This window comes from Mesoplodon mirus (genome assembly GCF_964341445.2).
Source record: "Mesoplodon mirus genome assembly, chromosome: 1".
Lineage (NCBI taxonomy): Eukaryota > Metazoa > Chordata > Mammalia > Artiodactyla > Ziphiidae > Mesoplodon > Mesoplodon mirus.
The window spans coordinates 223,573,754-223,595,048 of record NC_138976.1 but is presented as its reverse complement, the minus strand read 5'-3'; the positions used below and the strand labels follow the sequence as shown (position 1 = coordinate 223,595,048).

The window sequence follows — 21,295 nt, the reverse complement described above, 5'->3', positions numbered from 1 at the left end:
GTTGGAGTGGGATCTTGTTAAAACAGATTCCAGATATTTCTAATTGTGAAAGTTTCAGAAACTTAAATCTTTAAAGTTAAAAGAGGTCACGATATTTGGATATAACGTTTGATTTTGGTAGTTGACAGCAGTAATTGATTTATAACTCCTAGTTCTGATATAGCTTTGTTTTACACATATACAGTACGTTGTGGTTTATTTTTGGACTCAATATCAATTTTATTTTTGTCATGGTCAGAAGTATTGATAAAAATTCCCAAAGATCATTAACTTATATAAAATAATCACTAAATTTGTTCTTCATATTGTGGAATTCTAAAGATTAGGACTATAATTTGACTTAATTTTATAGTGTAATTTATTATTGAGAAGAGAAGTGAGCACAAGCCCCTAAACCAGGTGAGTAAAAAGGAGGAGGTGACTAGCTTATTCACAGAAACAGTTCTATCCAAAATATGTAATCAGGGAATTCCCTGGTGGTTAGGGACTCCACGCTTCCACTGCAGGGGGCCCGGTTTCAATCCCTGGTTGGGGAACTAAGATTCTGCAAGCCGCGTGGCACGGCCTAAAATAAAATAAAATAAAACTACAAAATACGTGATCAAATCATTTGTTGTCTCCTGAAACATCATCTTCCTAAAAAGCACATCTACCCATCTTGATCCACCTGGGCTGTTAACATCTCAGTAACTAGACAATCACAATTTGGAGAACAATCATTGTTGTGGGCAAGACTCATCAATGGGTGCTAAAATTCATGGGTGAAAGTATGATGAGAAAGGGTGCTTACATGGTCTTAAAATATCACTGCCCCCCCCCCAGAAAGGTACAGAGGGAAAACTAGTAATGTTACAGTGGAGAGACCTGGTATATACAACTGTAACCAGTGACCAGAGTTACCATCATCAGCAGTGAGATTTGGACAACATCATGTACCTTCTGGTATTTTTTTTTATTGAAGTATAGTTGATTTACAGTATTTCAGGTGTACAGCAAAGTGATTCTTTTCCATTATAGGCTGTTACAAGATATTGAGTATAGTTCTGTGTGCTATACAGTAGGACCTTGTTGTTTATCTATTTTTGTACATAGTAGTGTATATCCATTAATCCCAAATTCCCAATTTATCCCTCCGCTCCCTTCCCTTTTGGTAACCATAGTTTGTTTTCTGTGTCTGTGAGTCTATTTTGTAAATACGTTCATTTGTGTCATTCTTTAAGATTCCACATGTAAGTGATATATGAAATTTGTCTTTCTCTTTCTGAGTTCACTTAGTATGATAATCTCTAGGTCCATCTGTGTTGCTGCAAATGGCATTATTTCATTCTTTTTTATGGCTGAGTAATGTTCCATTGTGTATGTGTACCACGTCTTCTTTATCCATTCATCTGTCGATGGACATTTAGGTTGCTTCCATGTCTTGGCTATTTTAAATAGTGCTGCTGTGAACATTGGTGTGTGTGTATCTTTCAAATTAGAGTTTTTGTCTTTTCTGGATATATGCCCAGGAGTGGGATTGCTGGATCATATGGTAACTCTCATTTTTAGTTTTTTAAGGAACCTCCATACTGTTCTCCATAGTGATGTGCCTTCTGGTATTGATGTACTTAGAAGGGCACAACATTGCTTCTGTGGTGCCTGTCAAAACGCGTAACGTGAATATCGTCATGGGGAAGCATTAGACAAACCCAGATTGAGGGACATTTTACAGAATAACTGCCCAGGACTCTCCAGGGGTCAGGGTCATGAGAGACAAACCGTCCCCAGTTGGAGGAGGCGTGACAACTGCAGTGTGTGGTCCTGGACCTGAAAAAGGACATCAGGGGGGCAGTTGGGAAGAAATTTGTGTAAGGTTGGCTCTAGATTATTTCATAAATCTTGTGTTGATGGTTAATTTCCTGGTTTTGATAATTGTAACTGTGGTTTTAATAAGATGTTATCATTTGGGGAGGCTGGGTGAAGGGTACATGGGAATTCTTTGTACTGTTTTTGGAACTTTTTGTTTTTGGAAATTTCTGTAAGTGTGGAAATTCAAAATGAACTTAAGTAACAGCAACAACAGAAACTCAGAAATTCAAACTCTCATGCTTCTCCTTTATGACATCTCTTTTGATTGGTCAAGGGGCTGGTTTTCTCTGCTTCTTAAATCTCCACTGTGATCTGGATAGCTGAGGTTTCTAAATAAGGGATTTTGGAATAGTGAGGCATTGCCGTATTGGATTGCAACTACAAGTTGAAAGGTTTTGTTTAATTAATTAATTTACTTATTTATTTTTGTACAGGGCTGTAATTACATCTTTGGGTTTCCAATGGCTCTGTAGGTTATTTGAGCATTACTGTTAGAGCCACCAGAATCCCTAGCTGGAAACTTAGCTCTGTAATTAATTTACTGGTTTGTTTCTGTTTTTATTATCATGTTCTACATTCAGGTTAGTCCCATGGATTCTTCTGCTGTGTATCATATATTGTTGAATTTCATATTTGTTGGTTGTCTTTTAGGAAGAGCTGATTTTTGTATAAAAATGTTTTACTTAAAGTTAAAACATCATGCTAAACATCTTATTTTTCCTCTCAGAAAAGGCAGTCTGGAGTTTTTATAAATATAATGAATAAGTAAACTTACACTGGCATAAGCACCAAGTGGTGACCTTTTATTGGGTAATAATTAGAATGGAGGAAATTAATACATTGGGAAATGTTTCTGTTACCAGGAGCAGTTGTTAATGTATGACTCATAGATTCTTAAGTCTAGGAGAAACTTGACGAGACTGTTTTGACTAGTGTGGGAGAAGAAGAAAACATGGACTTGGGATTCGGAAGACCTACTTTTGCATCCCAGATTCATCACTGATTATTATTGTGTCTTGGACAGCTCATTTAACTCTTGAGCCTTAAGTTTTTCATCTGTAAAACTGGAATGATAATAGCACCTTTCAAAGTTATTGTGCAAGTTAAATGAAGTAGCATACAATGTACCTGGCCTAATGTGGGCATTTCATATATGCTGGCTCTGTTCTCTCCTCCAGCTGGGCTTATAACTGTGCCTTCTGAAACTGATGAGATTCTGCTTTGCTTATAAATACCTACAAAAAGATGAGAGTGTATGTTAGTCATCTCTACTGGTATTTCCCAGGTCTTTTTGTTTGGAAGTTTCCCCATATCTCCTATCCCAGAGAAATTATTTTCTTTTATGTGTTAGTCACATTGGCTGTTACTCCAAAATCTGTTAGACAAGTGTCACTCATTTGCTACTTTCCTTGGTAATTTAGTCTTCCTATCTGAAATCATTTGATACAAATAAATATTAAATTTAGAAGAAAATTTTATGAGACAAAGGCACAAGATGTCCAGACATTTGAAGTATTTCCATGTACAATTTCCTTTCAAGTTTCAGGTTTCACTTGGCATTTTGATCCTCTGAGAAGAGCCAGTTATTCCCATGGTTGTGAGTGAACATCATTGTTTTTATGAGTTATGCACAGAAGTGTTTAGGGCTGAAGGGACATGTCTGTAACTTACCTTCAGATGGTCAAGAGAAAATAATATACGTGTGTGTGTGTGTGTGTGTGTGTGTGTGTATCTATGTATAGAAGAGGGGGAAGAATGACATAGCAGCCATGGCAATATTAACAATTGGTGAGTTTGGGTGAAGGGGGCTCTGTGTGCTTCTCTTACAGCTTCTAAGTTTAAAAATATCTTAAAATTATACTGGATTGAGTTATATTCCTGTACCCTGAGGAGATGTAAGCCAGTGGCATTTTCAGAGGGAGGGAGGTTGGAGGCACCTGGGTCAGCATAGAGGAGTAAGTAGTAAGTGAGTAACTGGTCACTCGCTGGCAAAAAAATTAATTGTTCCTGGGCTTCCCTGATGGCGCAGTGGTTGAGAATCTGCTTGCCAATGCAGGGGACACGGGTTCGAGCCCTGGTCTGGGAAGATCCCACGTGCCGCGGAGCAGCTAGGCCCGTGAGCCACAACTACTGAGCCTGCGTGTCTGGAGCCTGTGCTCTGCAACGAGAGGCCCCGATAGTGAGAGGCCCGCGCACCGCGATGAAGAGTGGCCCCCGCTTGATGCAACTAGAGAAAGCCTTCGCACAGAAACGAAGACCCAACACAGCCAAAAAAGAAAAAAAATTAATTGTTCCTTTAACCTTTTTTTCTTAGAACAGAATTTTTTGGCAGAAGGTCCTATATAGATAGAGAGTGAGCTGCTGCTTTATGAAAGCAGAGAAGACTGCTTGGAAGTAAAATCAGATGCTAAAAAGTAAAGAATTATTAAAAAATACTTACAGGTTGCATACAAGGATAAGCAAAAAGGTAGAGAGCAGAAATATTAGGACTTTAAAAATTATCCGGTGCTCAGATAATCTTTCTTCTACCTGAGAGATACGTTAATTTTCTATAATTAGTACTCTATCCTACTAGCTAATAGATATTAATTTATCCTTTATTTCAAATTGCTATATGATTTCAAAGTTAATATTTTGTATTCTTAATAAAGATTTACATGATGTTTATTATTTTACCCTTCAAAAAGCATCTTCTAACTAAAAAAAAAATTTTAAACCCTTTCTCTTTTCTTTCATGTCATTGATGACATCTCTTTGGGGAACTCAGAAGCCAGCCAAAGGTAAGAGATTTGGTTTATTATGTGATGCTTGTAAAGGTCTCATGGGCATATTTTTGAAGTACTGATAATTTTCTTCTCAAAAATAAAAATATTTTCTCTGGCATTTTTATTTAAAAAAAAAGTAATGCAAGCTGTCAGCCTGTTCATAAATCCAAAGCCATTTATTGGTGTAAGAGGTTTATAGAAAAGCTGTATTTGTACTTTGACCAATTCTGTCCAGTCTCCTGGCAACTACAACACAGATTCCTTTTGTGCCCTGCTGTTCGCCGTGGATTGGCTCGAAACTGCTTGTTCCATACTGTGGTCAGAACCATAGCAGGCAGACTCATCCATGTTGCTCCTGGGACAGCTGGGGTCACATTCTCAGGCAACAGAAACCTGCCCTGGCCCACAGCTTCCTCAAGGGAATATGCTTTCATCTGAGGTTTGAGCCCAGATTCTAAAGAAACTTCGATGGGATGGGTCAGTTCCTGTATCTCTTAGGGAATGTAGTTGTGCCAAAGTAGGCACAAGGACTGTATTATTGAATTGATCATTCTCTGGAATATTCCAGGAAATTTAGATTTTTATCTACATTCTTAGAGTTTGGTTTAAGAGTCCGTGGTTGAACTGTAATTCCATTCTCTATTATTGTTGCTAAAGTATGTATAGACTTGTCTGTTGGGACTCTAAATGATTAAAAAAAAAGTTTAATATGGCCTGACTTCTTTATATATGTAGAACTAATTTCATTTTATCTTTTCTGTGAAAAGATGCCGGATTATTTTTGTTTTCTTAATTTTTGATGGAACAGAGGCTGGAGATTGCAGTAAAAATGTGAGGAAACATTACATGACTATTTAAAAACTATTCATGTTTTATTTAATTCAACTGTATCTTAACATTTAGAGAAAATGTGTTGACGTAAAAAATATGGAAGGGCCAACACCACATTATTAACATGGTGGTTCCCTCTAAGGAGAAAATGCTTGGTGAATGGGAGACCTTTATTTCTCATGTTTTGGTGTTATTTGACTCGTTATAATGAATGTGTGTTTCTTTTCTGTTACTTAGAAAAAGTTTTTTTTTTTTTTAATTTTAAAGGAAAAATGTTTATTTAGAAAGAAAAGAGCTTGTCTGCTTTAGGAAATCTGTGGCTGGAAGATACCCGTAACAATTTACAAAGTTCCTGAAACTTAAAGAGAACCATTCAGTGTTGTTAGTAAACAAGAAATAAGCATTCCTAATTCCCAACTTTGTACCAGGCTGTGGCACCTTCCTGTAACTGGGGAAGAGAGCGAATCCAGCCTGTGGTGAAGGGCCTGGTGGGGAGCAGACAAAGCGCTCAAAGGCTGGGTTCACCTCCCAGCTCCCCACCTGCACGTCACCAGCTTCTTGACTTCCTTGTACCCCAGGGCCTCCCGTGTAGTATCAGCCGTTGTTGCGGTTAGTTTAATGGTAGCTTCTCTACTGGAATTGAGAACAAGAATTGTGAAAGAACTCCCTGAATTTAAGAAGATGTTGGGGGTAGGAGTTTATTAATTGATTTATTTATTTTGGCTGTGTTGGGTCTTTGTTTCTGTGTGAGGGCTTTCTCTAGTTGGCGGCGAGCGGGGGCCACTCTTCATCGCGGTGCGCGGGCCTCTCACTGTCGCGGCCTCTCTTGTTGCAGAGCACAGGCTCCAGACGCGCAGGCTCAGTAGTTGTGGCTCACGGGCCTAGTTGCTCCGCGGCATGTGGGATCTTCCCAGACCAGGGCTCGAACCCGTGTCCCTTGCATTAGCAGGCAGATTCTCAACCACTGCTCCACCAGGGAAGCCCAACTCCCTGAATTTAAAAAAGAAAGAAAAGAAAGGAAAAACCCGCAGTCGTAGGGAGAGGAGTGCCATTTAGAGCCTGATCTCTGAGATGTGCACACAGATGGACTGTTCAAGCGTGAGCTAAGCTTACCAGCAAAGAATCAGGATGGTGTCCACTTAACCTTGGTAAGAGCAGAATCAAATAAACTGCTGAGAGATGAGAGCTGAACGCTAGAACAGAAGCAACTTGATTTGAGCTTCACATCTTATTTAATCTCTCCCTGCTGACTAGTGTAGCTGGAAAAGCAGCCCCCACTGGAGGTTTTGATCCACGGTCCTTTGGGACCACCTTCCATCTTCCTTCTTCTTTTCCTCCTCTCTCTGTTGGAGAATTGCTAACATAGGGAGCCACCACTATTGACAGACACATGTTTAGCTCTGGAAAACAGTTGAGGATTAGTAACGTACCACATAGTGCTGAGGCTGGGTGGATGGCTTCTGGGCTCTGGGGTTCCCACCTCCTCCGGGGTGTTGTCCGTCATTGGGCTTCTGCCTACCTTTTTGGCCTTGCTTCCCCATCACTGCCCCACCCCAGGGAACAAATGCCTCGTGCCACTGTTTTGCACAAAGATGTGGGTGTTCTGATCCTTCCTTGCTCTAAAAGTGTTTCTAGCCAGTTGCCCTTTTGGTTGCCCCCAGGGCCCCTAGCCACTCACTGAGCTGTTTTCCTGCTGCACTCCTGGAATTGCTCTTAGCTTTGCAGCCATCTCCTCCTGCAGTGATTTGGCCTGTGCTCTCCCTGTGGTCCCCACCTCACACCGCACCAGTCTCATTGCAGCTGTTTTTCAGGGATTCTCAATTTCTGGTCCAGGTATAAGCGAGCAATCTTGCTTTCAAAAACTTGCTCTCCTTTCCCCGCTTCTTTCCCTTTTAGGCTCTTTCCCTCCCTCTTTCCATCATTTTGTGTTAATTTCAAGTAGAGGTGGATATAGCCATGCATACTTAATTTACCATCCTAATCTAATTTCCTTTTTAAAAAAATGTAACTCTTAGACCTCGGGTCCATATGATAGCCTTGTGAGTTCACACAGAAACATTCTTCTGCCAACTCCAAACTCATAGCAGGGACAGATAAGACGTTTTAAAACATTAAAATCATGTCATTATATTCAAAAACAACATATGTCACTGCAGGGACTAGCAGCAGGCTGGGGCTGAAGCAGCGTATTTACTGGGCCTTGAGATCAGACACAGGTTTTCGGAGGATTCGAGTTTCAACCCTTGCAGACTAGAGGGGACCCTATGTATGGTTGAGGACCAGAGAAGCTCACCATGAGAAAACTGATTTGGGTGAGGCACCATCAGGAAAGAAGGCTTAAAAAAATATTTTTGGGGCTTCCCTGGTGGTGCAGTGGTTAGGAGCCCGCCTGCCAATGCAGAGGACATGGGTTCGAGCCCTGGTCTGGAAAGATCCCACATGCCATGGAGCAACTAAGCCCGTGCTCCTCAACTACTGAGCCTGTGCTCTAGAGCCCACGAGCCACAACTACTGAGCCCAAGTGCCACAACTGCTGAAGCCCACGTGCCTAGAGCCTGTGCTCCGCAACAAGAGAAGCCACGACAGTGAGAAGCCCACGCACCACAACGAAGAGTAGCCCCTGCTCGCCGCAACTAGAGAAAGCCCGTGCGCAGCAATGAAGACCCAATGCAGCCAAAAATAAATAAATAAATAAATTTAGGAAAAAAATATATATATATTAAAAAAAAAAGGATTTCTGGCCACCAACATTGAGCCAATTTCTGTGTTAAGTAGGAGGGAGTAGAGACATTGGGCTTTGGAAGGACCCAAATCTGGGCTTCAGTAGCTGGGAGCGGCAGCGTAACTATTCATGTAAAGGGGGGCCAAAGGGGGAGGAAAAAAACAGGCAATTACGTAAACCATAAAATGCAAACTCCCAATTCAGATGTACTTGCAAACTAACATATAAAGCACAAGAGGAAACCTGTCATCAGGAAGTGAGGCAACAAACTCCAAAAGTGGGAGTTTGACATGCAAACTGAAATGAATTTAAAAACATTTAAAATCCTTAAGACTAAATTGTAAAACATGAAATCCAAAAAATTAAAAATATTATCGGTGAAAAAGACTTTTGAAAGAAAGTAAAAAAAAAAAAAAACGTATTTTAGAAAGTAGTAAAATAAAAGATCAAAACAAATCGTTTGTGATATCCCACAAAGTAGCAATATGTATTACTAATATTTCCAATGTATATTCTTCCTACTTTTTATGTATGTCGATTTTTGTACAGATATGAGATCATGGTCCAGACTTTCATAGCTTTTACATGAATATATGAATCTTAGTCTTCTATGCTCTTGAAGCTACACAGCATCGACCATGGGCATGTTATAGTTTATTTAAAGAATCTGCGTTCTCAACATGCTGTAGTAATCATCTTTACATTTTATTTTAAAAAAAATTTGTTTTCTCTGATGAGAAAAGAATATAGAGAACACATAAAAGCATAAAGAAGAAAACAAAGATATCACTAATCTTATCGTGCAGTAATAAGCTTTTATATATGTAACTGTGTGTGTGTCTAATAGCCATCATATTATACATATTGCTTTGTAACCTCCTCCCTTTTCACTTAACATTGTGAAAAGTTTTCCATGTGAAATAAAGATCTATATCATCTATAGGGTGCTTACTTGCCTATTGTAAGACTACCGTAAATAACTAACCTCCATTGTAAGACAGGAAATTGTTTTTATTTCACTGTTATGAACAATGTTATCAGTGTCATGACATTGTTATAACATTATAAGTGTGTTACAGTTTTGTTCTTAATACAAACTTTATTATTTTTGTTTTTCAACAGGTATTTGCATATGATCATTGTTTCTGGTCTATGGATGAATCTGTCAGAGACAAGTATGCAGGTAAGAGTCCAGCATCCTGTTAACTACTGATAATATAGAAAGGTGTTTTAGTATTTTTCCTATAAAGTATCATAGTAGTATTTTGTGTAATTTTAGAAACTACATAGAGAACTTCCTCCAGTCTTTGCTATTAGAGTTTTAACGTTGATTGGGAAATGGGAGATTCATGGTGCACTGTTGTCGGTATAAGATGATAAAGTTAGATTAACAGGGTACACAGTTGAGGTTGTCTTACATGCATCCCTGGGCCTTACATGTGACCATAGCATGCAGTAGCTACGTAAATTCCCTTAGATGTTTGTAATATGGTCTAGAGAGGCAGCTTGGTGTAATGAAAGAACTCTAGCCAAGGAGGAAAGGGGACCTTGAGCTTAATCCAAGCTCCACTCCTGTCTCTGACTTTCAGTAAATCACTTAGGCTTTCAGTGTCCCTTTTCACGCTTTTTTTTTTTTTTTTTTTTTTTTTCAATTTTTGGCTGAGGTGGGTCTTAGTTGCAGGATCTTTGTTGTGGCATGTGGGCTCTTTCATTGCGGTGCACAGGCTCTTCATTGTGGTGCGTGGGCTTCTCTCTAGTTGTGGTCCTGGGCTCCAGAGCAAGCAGGCTCTTTGTTGTGGCACCTGGGCTTCTCTCTAGGTGAGGCACACGGGCTCAGTAGTTGAGGCATGAGGGCTCAGTTGCTCCGCGGCATGTGGGATCTTAGTTCCCCGTACAGGGATCGAACTTGCATCCCCTGCATTGGAAGGTGGATTCTTAACCACTGGACCACCAGGGAAGTCCCCCTTCTCCCTCTTTAATGGAGAGGAATATGCCATATTCTCTCTAAATTTGCTCTGGAGGTCTATTCTTTTATCCTCCTCAGTGATGACTGTCTCAAGCCCCTTTCACTACAAGTTTAAGACTACAGCAACAGCCAAATTAAAGAAATATATAAAACAAACAAAAAGACTACAATGATAACCATATGTTTCCTTTATTCCTAACTGCCTATGACACCCGTTTCTAAGCAATCTTTTAAATATTGGGTGTCGTATTGTATTGGCCTTTATCATGAAAAACAGCAGTACTACAGCTGTTTCCCAAAGTTAAGGCTAATTTGGGCCGGCTGGCCCAGTGATGACGGAGGATTGCTTCAGAACCAGAAGTGTGCTGAGGATGAATTGATCTGGCAAATGAGCTAGAAAGTGAGGCCTAATGGAATGCTGTTTATAGCGTTCAACATGTAACAAGCGTAACAGCATCCAGTTCTTTCATATTGTGTTCAGGACCCAAAGGGGTTGAATAACTGGCCAAGGTCACGTTTGGTTATTGACATATTTAATTTAGCCTGTGGAGGGGCATTGGACCCTACTATTTATGTCCATGGTTGAAAGCTAGAAGAAATGTCCCAGACCTTCCTCCCTCTCCCAGCTGGTATGTATTGTAGACCCTGTAATTAAGCATTATCACTGAGGAAAAGGAGAGGGCATTGATATATATGATTATTTTGAACTTCAGTACACACTGAATAAAGCATTGGCTGAGTGGTACATAGTTAAATTCAGGTCCCCCGAGGTCCCAAGTATACATTTCAGATATTTATAATCATTATGTATAAAATTAGCAGTTCATTGGTTTTTTTTGGCCGGTGTTGATTCAAGTTCCTATTATCAGGAACTTTTCACTCATTTTCTATTATGTGCTAACTAGAAATAATCTGAAAGACATAAGCCTTTGGAAGATTTCATCAAGTTTAAAAATCTTGTTTGGTAGATAAACAAGCTGAGAAAAAAAGTGCATTTTTGAGAGTTTTGTTTGTTTTTTGTTTTTTTAATTGTTCATATGTAGTTTTGGCTTAAAACATCCTACCTTTTTCTCTGTCATTCTTTCAGGTCAAGATGATGTTTTCAAGTGCCTTGGGGAGAATATCCTTCAGAATGCTTTTGATGGCTACAATGCATGTATCTTTGCCTATGGACAGACTGGTAATTGTTAAATAATCTTTTTTTTTAAACTTTAAAAATCCTAACAAAGAAAATACCAAAAAGAATACATATTGCTAGCATCTTATCAGTTGTGATTGATAAAGGAGTGTTTTGACTTCTATACCTCTGTGGTCAACACGAAAGAAATCTATTTAAAGTGAAGGAGTCACTTTTGTAAGGGTATATCGTATAGCTTGTCCAGTTGAAAACTATTCTTCATGGAAAAATGGTTATGATATTTTCAAGACTTGTTAGGACTATGAGTGATTTAATTTTTTCCTCTCTATTTTCCTATGCTTTCTAAATTTTCTTTAATGAATATGTGTTTTTGGTACATAGGAGAAAATAATTTTGTAGTAGAAAAAGAAGATGACTCTGATTTCTACACTGTTGCCAAAGGGTAGTGGTAGTAAGTTAATTTGCTCTGGGGCCTGTAGGGATAACGTACATTTTTTATGCTATGATTAGTGGTTGGAAGCAGGCACATAGTATTCATCATATGGATCTTTCCAATTCAGTTTTAGGAAACTATTCCAACCTCACAATTTTTCAGTCATTTTAGGTCTTTTTTTTTTTTTTTTAACGTATGATGATAGTTAAAGAAGGTTTTTATTTTCTTCCGAAAGGATGTGTACTTCTGACTTCTACATGTATAATTGGAAAGCTTCTCTACTTACTAGTGTCATCATTATATTTGGGTATATTCCTTATTTGGGGCATTTTGCTAAGTGCTAGGATTTTATTATGAGCAATGGAAAGAGGGCTGTGTATTTAAACTTCTCAAGGAGACGGTAATAACTATGATTTCCATTTTTTAGGATCTGGAAAATCTTACACCATGATGGGCACAGCTGACCAACCTGGATTAATCCCAAGACTTTGCAGTGGACTCTTTGAACGAACCCAGAAAGAGGAAAACGAAGAGCAGAGTTTTAAAGTAGAAGTGTCCTATATGGAAATTTACAATGAAAAAGTTAGAGATCTTCTTGATCCCAAAGGGTAAATGACTTTGAGACTTTAATGTTGTGGTATCATGGACTAAAACAGACTTAATAAATTGGCTTAAGTGAAATGTTTTTTTTTTTTTTTTGTGGAACGCAGGCCTCTCACTGTTGTGGCCTCTCCCGTTGCGGAGCACAGGCTCCGGACACGCACTATCAGTGGCCACAGCTCAGGGCCCAGCTGCTCCGCGGCATGTGGGATCTTCCCAGACCGGGGCGCGAACCCGTGTCCCCTGCATTGGCAGGCGGACTCTCAACCACTGCGCCACCAGGGAAGCCCCAAGTGAAGTGTTTTATCCTGAACTTGAGTAAAGAGTTATTTTTCTAGTTTTTAGTTATATTAAGGGGTTTCCTGCAGCCAGTTCTGGGCTTTTGAACTAGGGCTGAGATGGGGCAGGGAAGCATGGTTGAGCAGCATGTATTTGGGTTATACCGTCTCTCTCAGGTATATCCAAAAGCACAAACAAAAAATACGTATTGATAGTTAAGTTACTGAATATCAGTATAACTGGTATCCTTAATCAAGTAGAGTGTTTTTTGTTTGTGTTAAACCAAGAAATTTCGAATGGAATTCATCTGTTTGCAGGCTGTGACATAATCAGAAATCGTGAAACCTGGACTTCAAGATAGTTCATTTTCATGATTCTCAAGGGAAAGAAGTGTCCAATTTTATGGCAAAGGTTTTGAAAGAGAAGTGGCTTAAAAGTATTAGAAAGCCTTCAAGAATGCTGTCCTCAGTCTGCAGTCATAACTGAGGCTAATGAGGAAGATAAGGGGTATCTGAGGAAATTTGTGCATTGCACAGGGTTCTCTGAGTTCAGATTTTAAGGAAGTGCAACAATGGAGAGAAAAGAAACACAAAAACCACAGACTGTGGCTTATTGCTGTAAGAGCAGTATTTGGAAGGTCAAAGAGCCACGTGAGCTGAAGCTTATAGAAAGTGCGGAGGACGGTGAGGGCGCATCTAGTTATGTTGGGATGAAGAGGACGATCAAGGAAAGCTGGTCTCAGAAGCGGTGGGTCACAGTGGCCCTCAATCAAGAGAAAACTAAACCTGTCAGCTCCTCACTGGCATCTGTTTTCTTTAGCAAAGATAATGATCTGCAGGCTTTTCATATGAGGCTGAATTGGCACTTAGTATTTCTTCCCTTTTTTTGGTTTTTTTTTTTTGGCTGTGCCGCGCAGCTTGCGGGGTCTTAGTTCCCTGACCGGGGATCTAACCCGGGCCCCTGGACCGCCAGGGAATTCCCGGCACTTAGTGTTTGTTTGTTTGTTTTATTTTTGGCTGTGTTGGGTCTTCGTTTCTGTGCGCAGGCTTTCTCTAGTTGTGGCAAGCAGGGGCTACTCTTCATTGCAGCGCGCGGGCCTCTCATTGTGGTGGCTTCTCCTGTTGCGGAGCGTGGGTTCTAGGTGCATGGGCTCAGTAGTTGTGGCACGCGGGCTTAGTAGTTGTGGCTCGCGGGCTCTGGAGCACAGGCTCAGTAGTTGTGGCGCACAGGCTTAGTTGCTTTGCGGCATGTGGCATCTTCCCGGACCAGGGATCAAACCCGCATCCCCTGCATTGGCAGGCGGATTCTTAACCACTGCACCACCGGGGAAGCCCCTGGCACTTAGTGTTTTTATACAGAACTTTACTTAACATTTATCGAGTGATCACTATATGCCAGGCACTATGCAGTGATAGATGAAGAGCTCAGTGTGGACAGAATGGGAGTTTTGGAAACAAATAGTTGTGAATCAATGCAATAATGCTTTTAAATCGTGAAGGAGGCTCACGCAAAATAGGTGAGAGCAAAGAGGGAGTGACTGCCTTTGCCCAGAGGAGAAGGGAAGATTCTACAGAGAGTGCTTGATAAGTTTGTACTGAGTAGGAGTTTGTCCACTGAGAAGCAGGGTGGGAACGATTCAGGCATAGGGGACAGCCTGTGCCAGAGCATGGAGGTGTGGAGAAATCAGAGGTTTGGAAAGTGACTCAGCTGTCCAATGGGGCTGAAAGGCAGTGTGCACAGATGTTGAAACAGGAACCAAAGGAAGTCCAGAGGGAGGGAGGTTGTGGCCTAGGTACCCGCATCTTGCTAAAAATTGTGCCCCTGTACTTTTTCTGGCTCTGCCTTGAATCCTTTTTCTTGCACCTTCATTCCTGTGAAAAGCGTCACTTTCTTTGAGATCCCAGAAATTCCTCCTCTTTCCAGAAATCTTAGCTGACTTCATTCTCATGTTTTATATTCCACAGTGCTTGTGTGAATAGCTTGAACTTTACTATCTACAATTTGCTAATAGTCTTTAGTAATATCTTATATGTTTGTCTTGTGTATAGTTTAGTAATTGACAGCATGGGCTTTGGAATCACCTGGCTCTGGATCTAGGTCCTCTACTTGTTACCTATTGGGCAAGGCAAGTTCCTTATGCTTTCTAGGCCTCATTTGTACAGAAGGGATGATAACGTTACATAATATCTCAGAGGGCTGTTGTGAAGATAGACGGGGTTGATAGACCTGAGGTCTTAGAACATTTACTGGCACATAGTAAGTGCTCAATAAGTGCTAGCTGTTGTTGTCTCCTCCATGGAAGTTTCTCGAGGATTTTTGTAGTGTTTCTGAAGAGCCAAAGTGAATGGATTAAAAACTCTGAAGGTGATTCCTTTTCAGCGAAAGATTATTTGAGAGAACCTAGTTATTTTATTCAAGTACTGATTTTATTAATTCACTGCCTATTATGTGTAGTAATATAATTGTTTTACTCAAGAGATAATGCAGTATACACCATCTTTAAGAAAAGGGGAAATATGAAAGGAAAAAAGTTGTAATAGTTCTGATCTTTGGATATATTCTAAGTCGAATATTCTATATGTATTTTATATACAGTTTTATAGTAGTAAGTAGAGTTTTGGTGGTTGATCCTAGGGTACTGTAAGATTCCAAATCATTAGAAAATAATAAGCTACATAAAACAAGAATCACTTGTAATCTCACCATCAATAAATATTCTTTTTAAAAATTGTAATGTTTAGGGGATTCCCTGGCGGTCCAGTGGTTAGGACATGGCCCTTTCACTGCTGTGGTCCGGGTTCAATCCCTGGGCAGGGAACTAAGATCCTGTAAGCCGCACGGCGCAACCAAAAAAAAGAATTGTAATGTTTAGATTTTTTGAAGAGCTTTTTTGACATAGAATCGGTCATCAACAAATATTCTTTATATTTTTTGGTTGATATCATTAAGTATGCCATATGCTCTAGGTTTCTGGCAGGTGCCCTCTTCTGGTTTTATTAGCTCCTTGTGTGTAAGAGGTTTATTTATTTTTTAAATCATGAATGAATATTTAATTTTATTGAATCATTTTTCAGTTTATTGAAATCATTTATTGAAATCATGTATTTTTTTTTCCTCTTTAGTCTATCATTGTGGTAAAGAGCATGAATCTTTTTTCAATGTTAAAACAACCTAGCAGCCCTGGGACAGTCCAACTTTATGTTTTTAAATCACTGTTAGATTCAGCCTGTTTTTATTTTTGTCTGTTTATATTTGTTTGTCTTTATTCATGATTGAGATTTGTCTGTAGTTTTCTTTCTTTTGCACAGTTAACATTTACTGAGTTTCTGCTCTTTGTGCCACATTCTGTGATCTGACAAGTAGATTGTTTGTATTTATGTGACTCTGCATTCTTTGTGGTAGTAGACATCCCACAGTGTACCCTTTTGAGTGATGTGATATTTTACCACATTATGAAGTTTTTCTTACTAGTCAAGATCTTAAGTTTTGGTTTAAATTCTTCTGGGATCAAGTCTGTTTGTTCTACTTATGTGGGATCTTTGTTGAATTCAGTATATATTTTTATGGCACATGGCTGAGTCCTTTTAAACAGGTAATTGTTTAAAAAGTGATTCTTTTGTTTTTACTGAACAGAAGCCGTCAAACGTTAAGAGTCAGAGAGCACAGTGTGTTGGGACCCTATGTTGATGGACTTTCTAAACTGGCTGTCACAGGCTACAAGGTAACAAAATCCTTTATGTGAACTACTAAAATTCACTGTAGCAAATTTTTTTGTTGTTGAATTTGTGATCTTTTTCTGAAATAAAAAAAAATTATGATAGCATCACTTAATAAGTCACAAAAAAGTTTGTAATAAAGTTACAAAAATCTTTATTAAAAAGCTTTGGGTCAGTTTAATTTTGAGAGAAGGTATACATATTTGCAAGGCATACCTATTCATCTATTGTGAGACACATTTTTTCCATTTTTATGAGCTCTAAAATTGTGATATTCCTTACGATTATATCTTAAAATGATAAATGGCAGTATTTTTTTCTTCTGTAGTAGTACATAAAATAATGATGTTGCTTATGATTTTGTTGATTTAATGAAATAAAATATGAGTTGAGTAGTTGGAATTCAAAGCCTGTTTCTAATTTGAGAGAATCACTCTTCTACCTTTAGTTACTAGTTCTCTTCATTTTCAAACTTCACAGTTATGCTTTGTGTGAATCCGTTAGGCTTTCCTCGTTGGGGAAATGGGGGTAGGGTGAGCTGTGATGTAATATACCTTGAATTAAGAGTCAGAGACTGTTGATCTGGTGACAGTCTTCTCATATGATTCCTATATGACTCTGGATTGTTTAGTCTATCTCACCAAGCCTCTTTGTCCTAATTTTTAGAATGGAAATTAGTTTTATTGTCTTGACTGTCTTTTGAGGTAGATTCATTAGTTCCTTTGTTCATTAATCACATTCTATCATTTGGTCAATGATACTTCATTTAGTAAACATTATTTACTTCATTTAGTAAACATTTATTGAATACCTGTTATATGCCAGGCATTGTGCTAAGTGCTGAAGAAATTAAAAAAAATGAATGAGGTGGTCCATTCCCTCAAGATGCTTACAGATGTTATAAAGGTATTATAAAACAACATGATTTTAAGTGCAGTGAGAGGTGCATTGTTCAGGATTCATGGTAGTTTGGAGGAGGAATACCTGACTTAAATGGATATGTAGGTGTCCAGGGAGGGTGGTATCCAGGAAAGCTTCCTGGAGGAGATCAAATGAGATAGTGCATGTGAAAAGTCTTAGAAAACTCTACGGTATCATATAAATGTTAGGTATTGTTGTTTTAATAATGATATTTGAGAGCTTATTTTTGCAACAGTGGAGAGAGATCAAGATTTTTTTTGAGAGCTCAGAGAGATTGGAAAGTATAAAAAGACATTTTATTCAAAAAATCAAAAGATTCAGTAAAGAGTTTTATGTAGGAGACAACAGATTAAAGACCAATGAATGTCTAGATGACCAATGAATAAATGTAGGCTAGGGACTTCCGTGGTGGCGCAGTGGTTAAGAATCTGCCTGCCAATGCAGGGGACACGGGTTCAAGCCCTGGTCTGGGAGGATCCCACATGCCGCAGAGCAACTAAGCCTGTACACCACAACTACTGAGCCCGCACTCTAGAGCCAGCGAGCCACAACTACTGAGCCTGCGAGCTGCAACTACTGAGCCCACATGCTGCAACTACTGAGCCCGCATACCACAACTACTAGAGCCCAAGCTCCGCAACAAGAGAAGCCACCCCAGTGAGAAACCTGTGCACCTCAATGAAGAGTAGCCCCTGCTCACCGCAACTAGAGAAAGCCCACACGCAGCAATGAAGACTCAATGCAGCCATAAATAAATAAATAAATTAATTAAAAGAACAAACAAAAAACAAGAAACATTTATTTTTAAAAAATGTAAGCTAAATAGAATAAAGCTTTTTCATTAAGTGTCAGGATTGTAAGATTTAATGGATCTAAAATGGATTTGGAACAAATCTAGAAAATTGTAAATTTTACATTTTGTTGTTTTTCCATTCTGGTGCCAACTTCTACCTCTTTTTGCAATATTTTTACTTTGAGGCTTGTTCTGTATCATGTTGAATTTGTCCTTAAATGTTATTCTTTTTCATTTATATAGGAAGATAGAATCTTATGATTTTCAAAGTTTTTCATATATATGTATCAGTTAGGATTATGTTTGGCTGCATATAACTGAAAAAATATAACAGGACTTAAGTGCTTTGGAATATGAATTATTATCTGTTTTGTTCCTATGTATCCTCAGTATCTTAAAATGTACCTGGCTTGTAGTAGGTGCTTTCCGTATTTACTAGAGTGAACAAATGAATGAATGGTGAGAGGGCTGGTATGGCGACCCCAAAGCTGCTGTTAGGATTTAGATTCCTTCCAGCTTTCCACATAGAGCTGGGTCTTTAGTAATGCCCTTATTCTCATAGTTCAGGATGGCTCAGAACCAGCATGTGATAGTGTGCCTACTCCCTTTAAGGTGAATTCCCAGGTGACTTTTTGTCTCATTCGCTAAAAGTCATATCGCCAGGCTGAGTTGCAAGGGCATCTGGGAAGTGCAGTCTCTTAGTTCCGCTGCAGTGTGCTCAGCTAAAGATGGGGTTCCTTTACTGGAAAAGAGGAGGCTGGATAAAGGAAGGCAACTAGTACAAGAGGAGGCTGGATAAAGGAAGGCAACTAGTACACTCTCTCACAAGTACAGTATATGTTTCTTGTTCCTCATTAAAATCCTTGTAAGGTAGATGATGTCATAGCTGTATTGTTATTTATGAAACTAGATTTCAGACTGCTTAAGTAACTGTTTTAGAGCTTATAACATTAAAAAAAACCCCAAAGATCCCATGATCTTTCGAGTGTCTCATGCTGTCTCTGTTTTAGTTATAATGGCAATGAAGTAGTGAATCTGTGCAGAAAATTAGTCTCTTGATGTCCTCATTTTTTAAAAACAGGTCTGGTAAGATATACACCAATGCGGTGATGTAATGCTATGCCTGTGTGAAGGGGTTAGAAATTATTTTTTGTTTGCTGTTTATTTATACAATATAATTTGATTTAACAATTAACTTCTATTACTATAATTAAATAAGCTAAAGTTTTTCAAATTTCTAGATGAGATGAGGATTGGCATGGCATGTTTGTCCATCTTGTGGGACTTCAACATGTAGCTTCTAAACTTTTCTAATTCTTGGTCAGAGCTGCTGCTTTATTCTGCACCTACAGTAAATAATGTATTTTATTTGAGTTTTCAGAGATAGTGCTGGCTATTGTATTCTGTGGGGCATAATGTTCATCGAGAAACAGAATGTAAACTCCAAATGTGGTTGACTAAGTAGTGAAACTTGGAATGCATTTCGTAGTATAGCAGAGTTTTAATGTTTATTAGATAATGAAATGTGTGTCTATGACTTGTTTCCACTTAGGATATTGAATCTCTGATGTCTGAAGGTAACAAATCTCGTACAGTTGCTGCAACCAACATGAATGAGGAGAGCAGCCGATCACACGCAGTCTTCAAAATCACCCTCACACACACTTTATATGATGTGAAGTCCGGGGTAGGTGTTCAGATACGTGACCCTTTTTTTTAATTTCTAAAGTGGATCATGGTTTATCTTATTCCCTTCAGGTGTTAGGTGACTTAAAGTCCTAGCCAGACATGTGTATCAATTAGGACTCAGGACAAGAAACAGAAGCCACTCTAGGTAAACAGAAAGGGATTTAATAGAGGGAATTGGATGATGATTACAAAGTTGTTGGTACACCTTCTGAGGAGTGATTTCTAGACTAAATCTCTAGGAATAACCTCCAGAAGAGCACAGATCTCATCCAGTGAGGATGGTACTACCCCTGAGGCCACCCCCAGACCTGTGAGTTCCAGGCACACCCCAGAGCTGTGATCCAAGATACAGGAGTCAGTGAGGCCACCTTCTTAGAGCCCTGGAAGTTGGAGAATGTGAGCTGGGATGCTTTTTTAGGAAAACTCATATATCCACACTCCTGCTTGCCAGCAGAAAAAAAGCCAAAATGGGTGAGGGGGATGGGGATGACCGCTACTTTGTTTCTGCCTTCTAAATCTTAAGCAAGACTATGTGATTGACGGAACCTAAGTCACATCCTGAGCCTTGGCTGCAAGGGAGCCTGAGAAATGTAGGTTTTAGCTCTCCACCCTCTCCAAATAAAGGAAGTTGGAACAGAAGTTATACAAGCTGATGGCCCATAGTCTTTGCCACAGCATTTTTTGAGCTTTAAACTCTGATGGCAAACTGTATAAGCTAATAATACTCTAGCTGATTTAGTGGAGTTTCTTTTGAAGTGTTACCTTCTGCTAAACAGCAAAGTGTTAGAAGGAGTCAATTATACTGGGGAACTTGTACTATAAGATTCTAGATTTGTAGAATAATTTTTTGAGCATTTGGACTTGAAGCTTATGCAAAGTAACAGAGCCAGAGATGTGTATGCTTCTATCACACTGAAAACTTCTGTGTTGGCTCATACATTTGTGTTTTCCCTCTTACTTTTTATGTGAACTTTTGCATATTTTATTACTACCCTCCAGCGAATCAATTTCAAATACCAGAAGCTAAAATGATCACCCTGGCGAAGTGCTGTATTTTGGCAAGATTTTCATTTGCTGAGAGCATATTTTTCTTCTTTTACCATCACAGCAAGATTAGTGCAACGACAAAAAGTTCTTTGTTTTCTATTTCCTTTTCAGCATAAAACAGAAAACATACTGACTTTTTTTTTTTTTAAACCAAAAGTACTTTTGACTTGGGAAGCTTAATACCCTTTTGTTAGCAACATGTTTATTTATGGAAATAAGTATAAATGTATACTTTAAAGGAAAGTTTAAAAAAGTGATCCAGTCTATAGATTTTGGCATTGCTTTCCCACATTTCTTACATTGCTGCTGAAGTATAAACTATCTGTTATGTGTGTGATTTGATAATTGAACATTTTTGATAAAGGAAAATGTCAGTATGTGTAATATCTTAACTAGAAAAATATGTAAATTTAATATCTGAAATTATGAAACAAGGGAATTGTTATATGAATAATATGAAAAATTTTAGAAAGCATTGGGTCTTTGAGGGATCCTTCTGTTGTATAAAAGTCAGATTTTTTTGTATTATAAGAAATTCAGATATTTT

The 21,295-nt window shown here is 38.8% G+C and overlaps 1 protein-coding gene across 1 annotated transcript in view; it reads left to right on the top strand.

The window, feature by feature from the left end:
* The window catches only part of KIF13B (kinesin family member 13B), a 190,695-nt gene that overhangs the window by 55,819 nt on the left and 113,581 nt on the right, over positions 1 to 21,295 (top strand). Inside the window, exons 3-8 of the mRNA XM_082616987.1 lie at positions 4,616 to 4,628; positions 9,289 to 9,349; positions 11,220 to 11,312; positions 12,131 to 12,311; positions 16,216 to 16,303; positions 19,565 to 19,699. Of these exons, the coding sequence (XP_082473113.1) occupies positions 4,616 to 4,628; positions 9,289 to 9,349; positions 11,220 to 11,312; positions 12,131 to 12,311; positions 16,216 to 16,303; positions 19,565 to 19,699 (571 nt within the window). The remainder of the gene's footprint in view (positions 1 to 4,615; positions 4,629 to 9,288; positions 9,350 to 11,219; positions 11,313 to 12,130; positions 12,312 to 16,215; positions 16,304 to 19,564; positions 19,700 to 21,295) is intronic.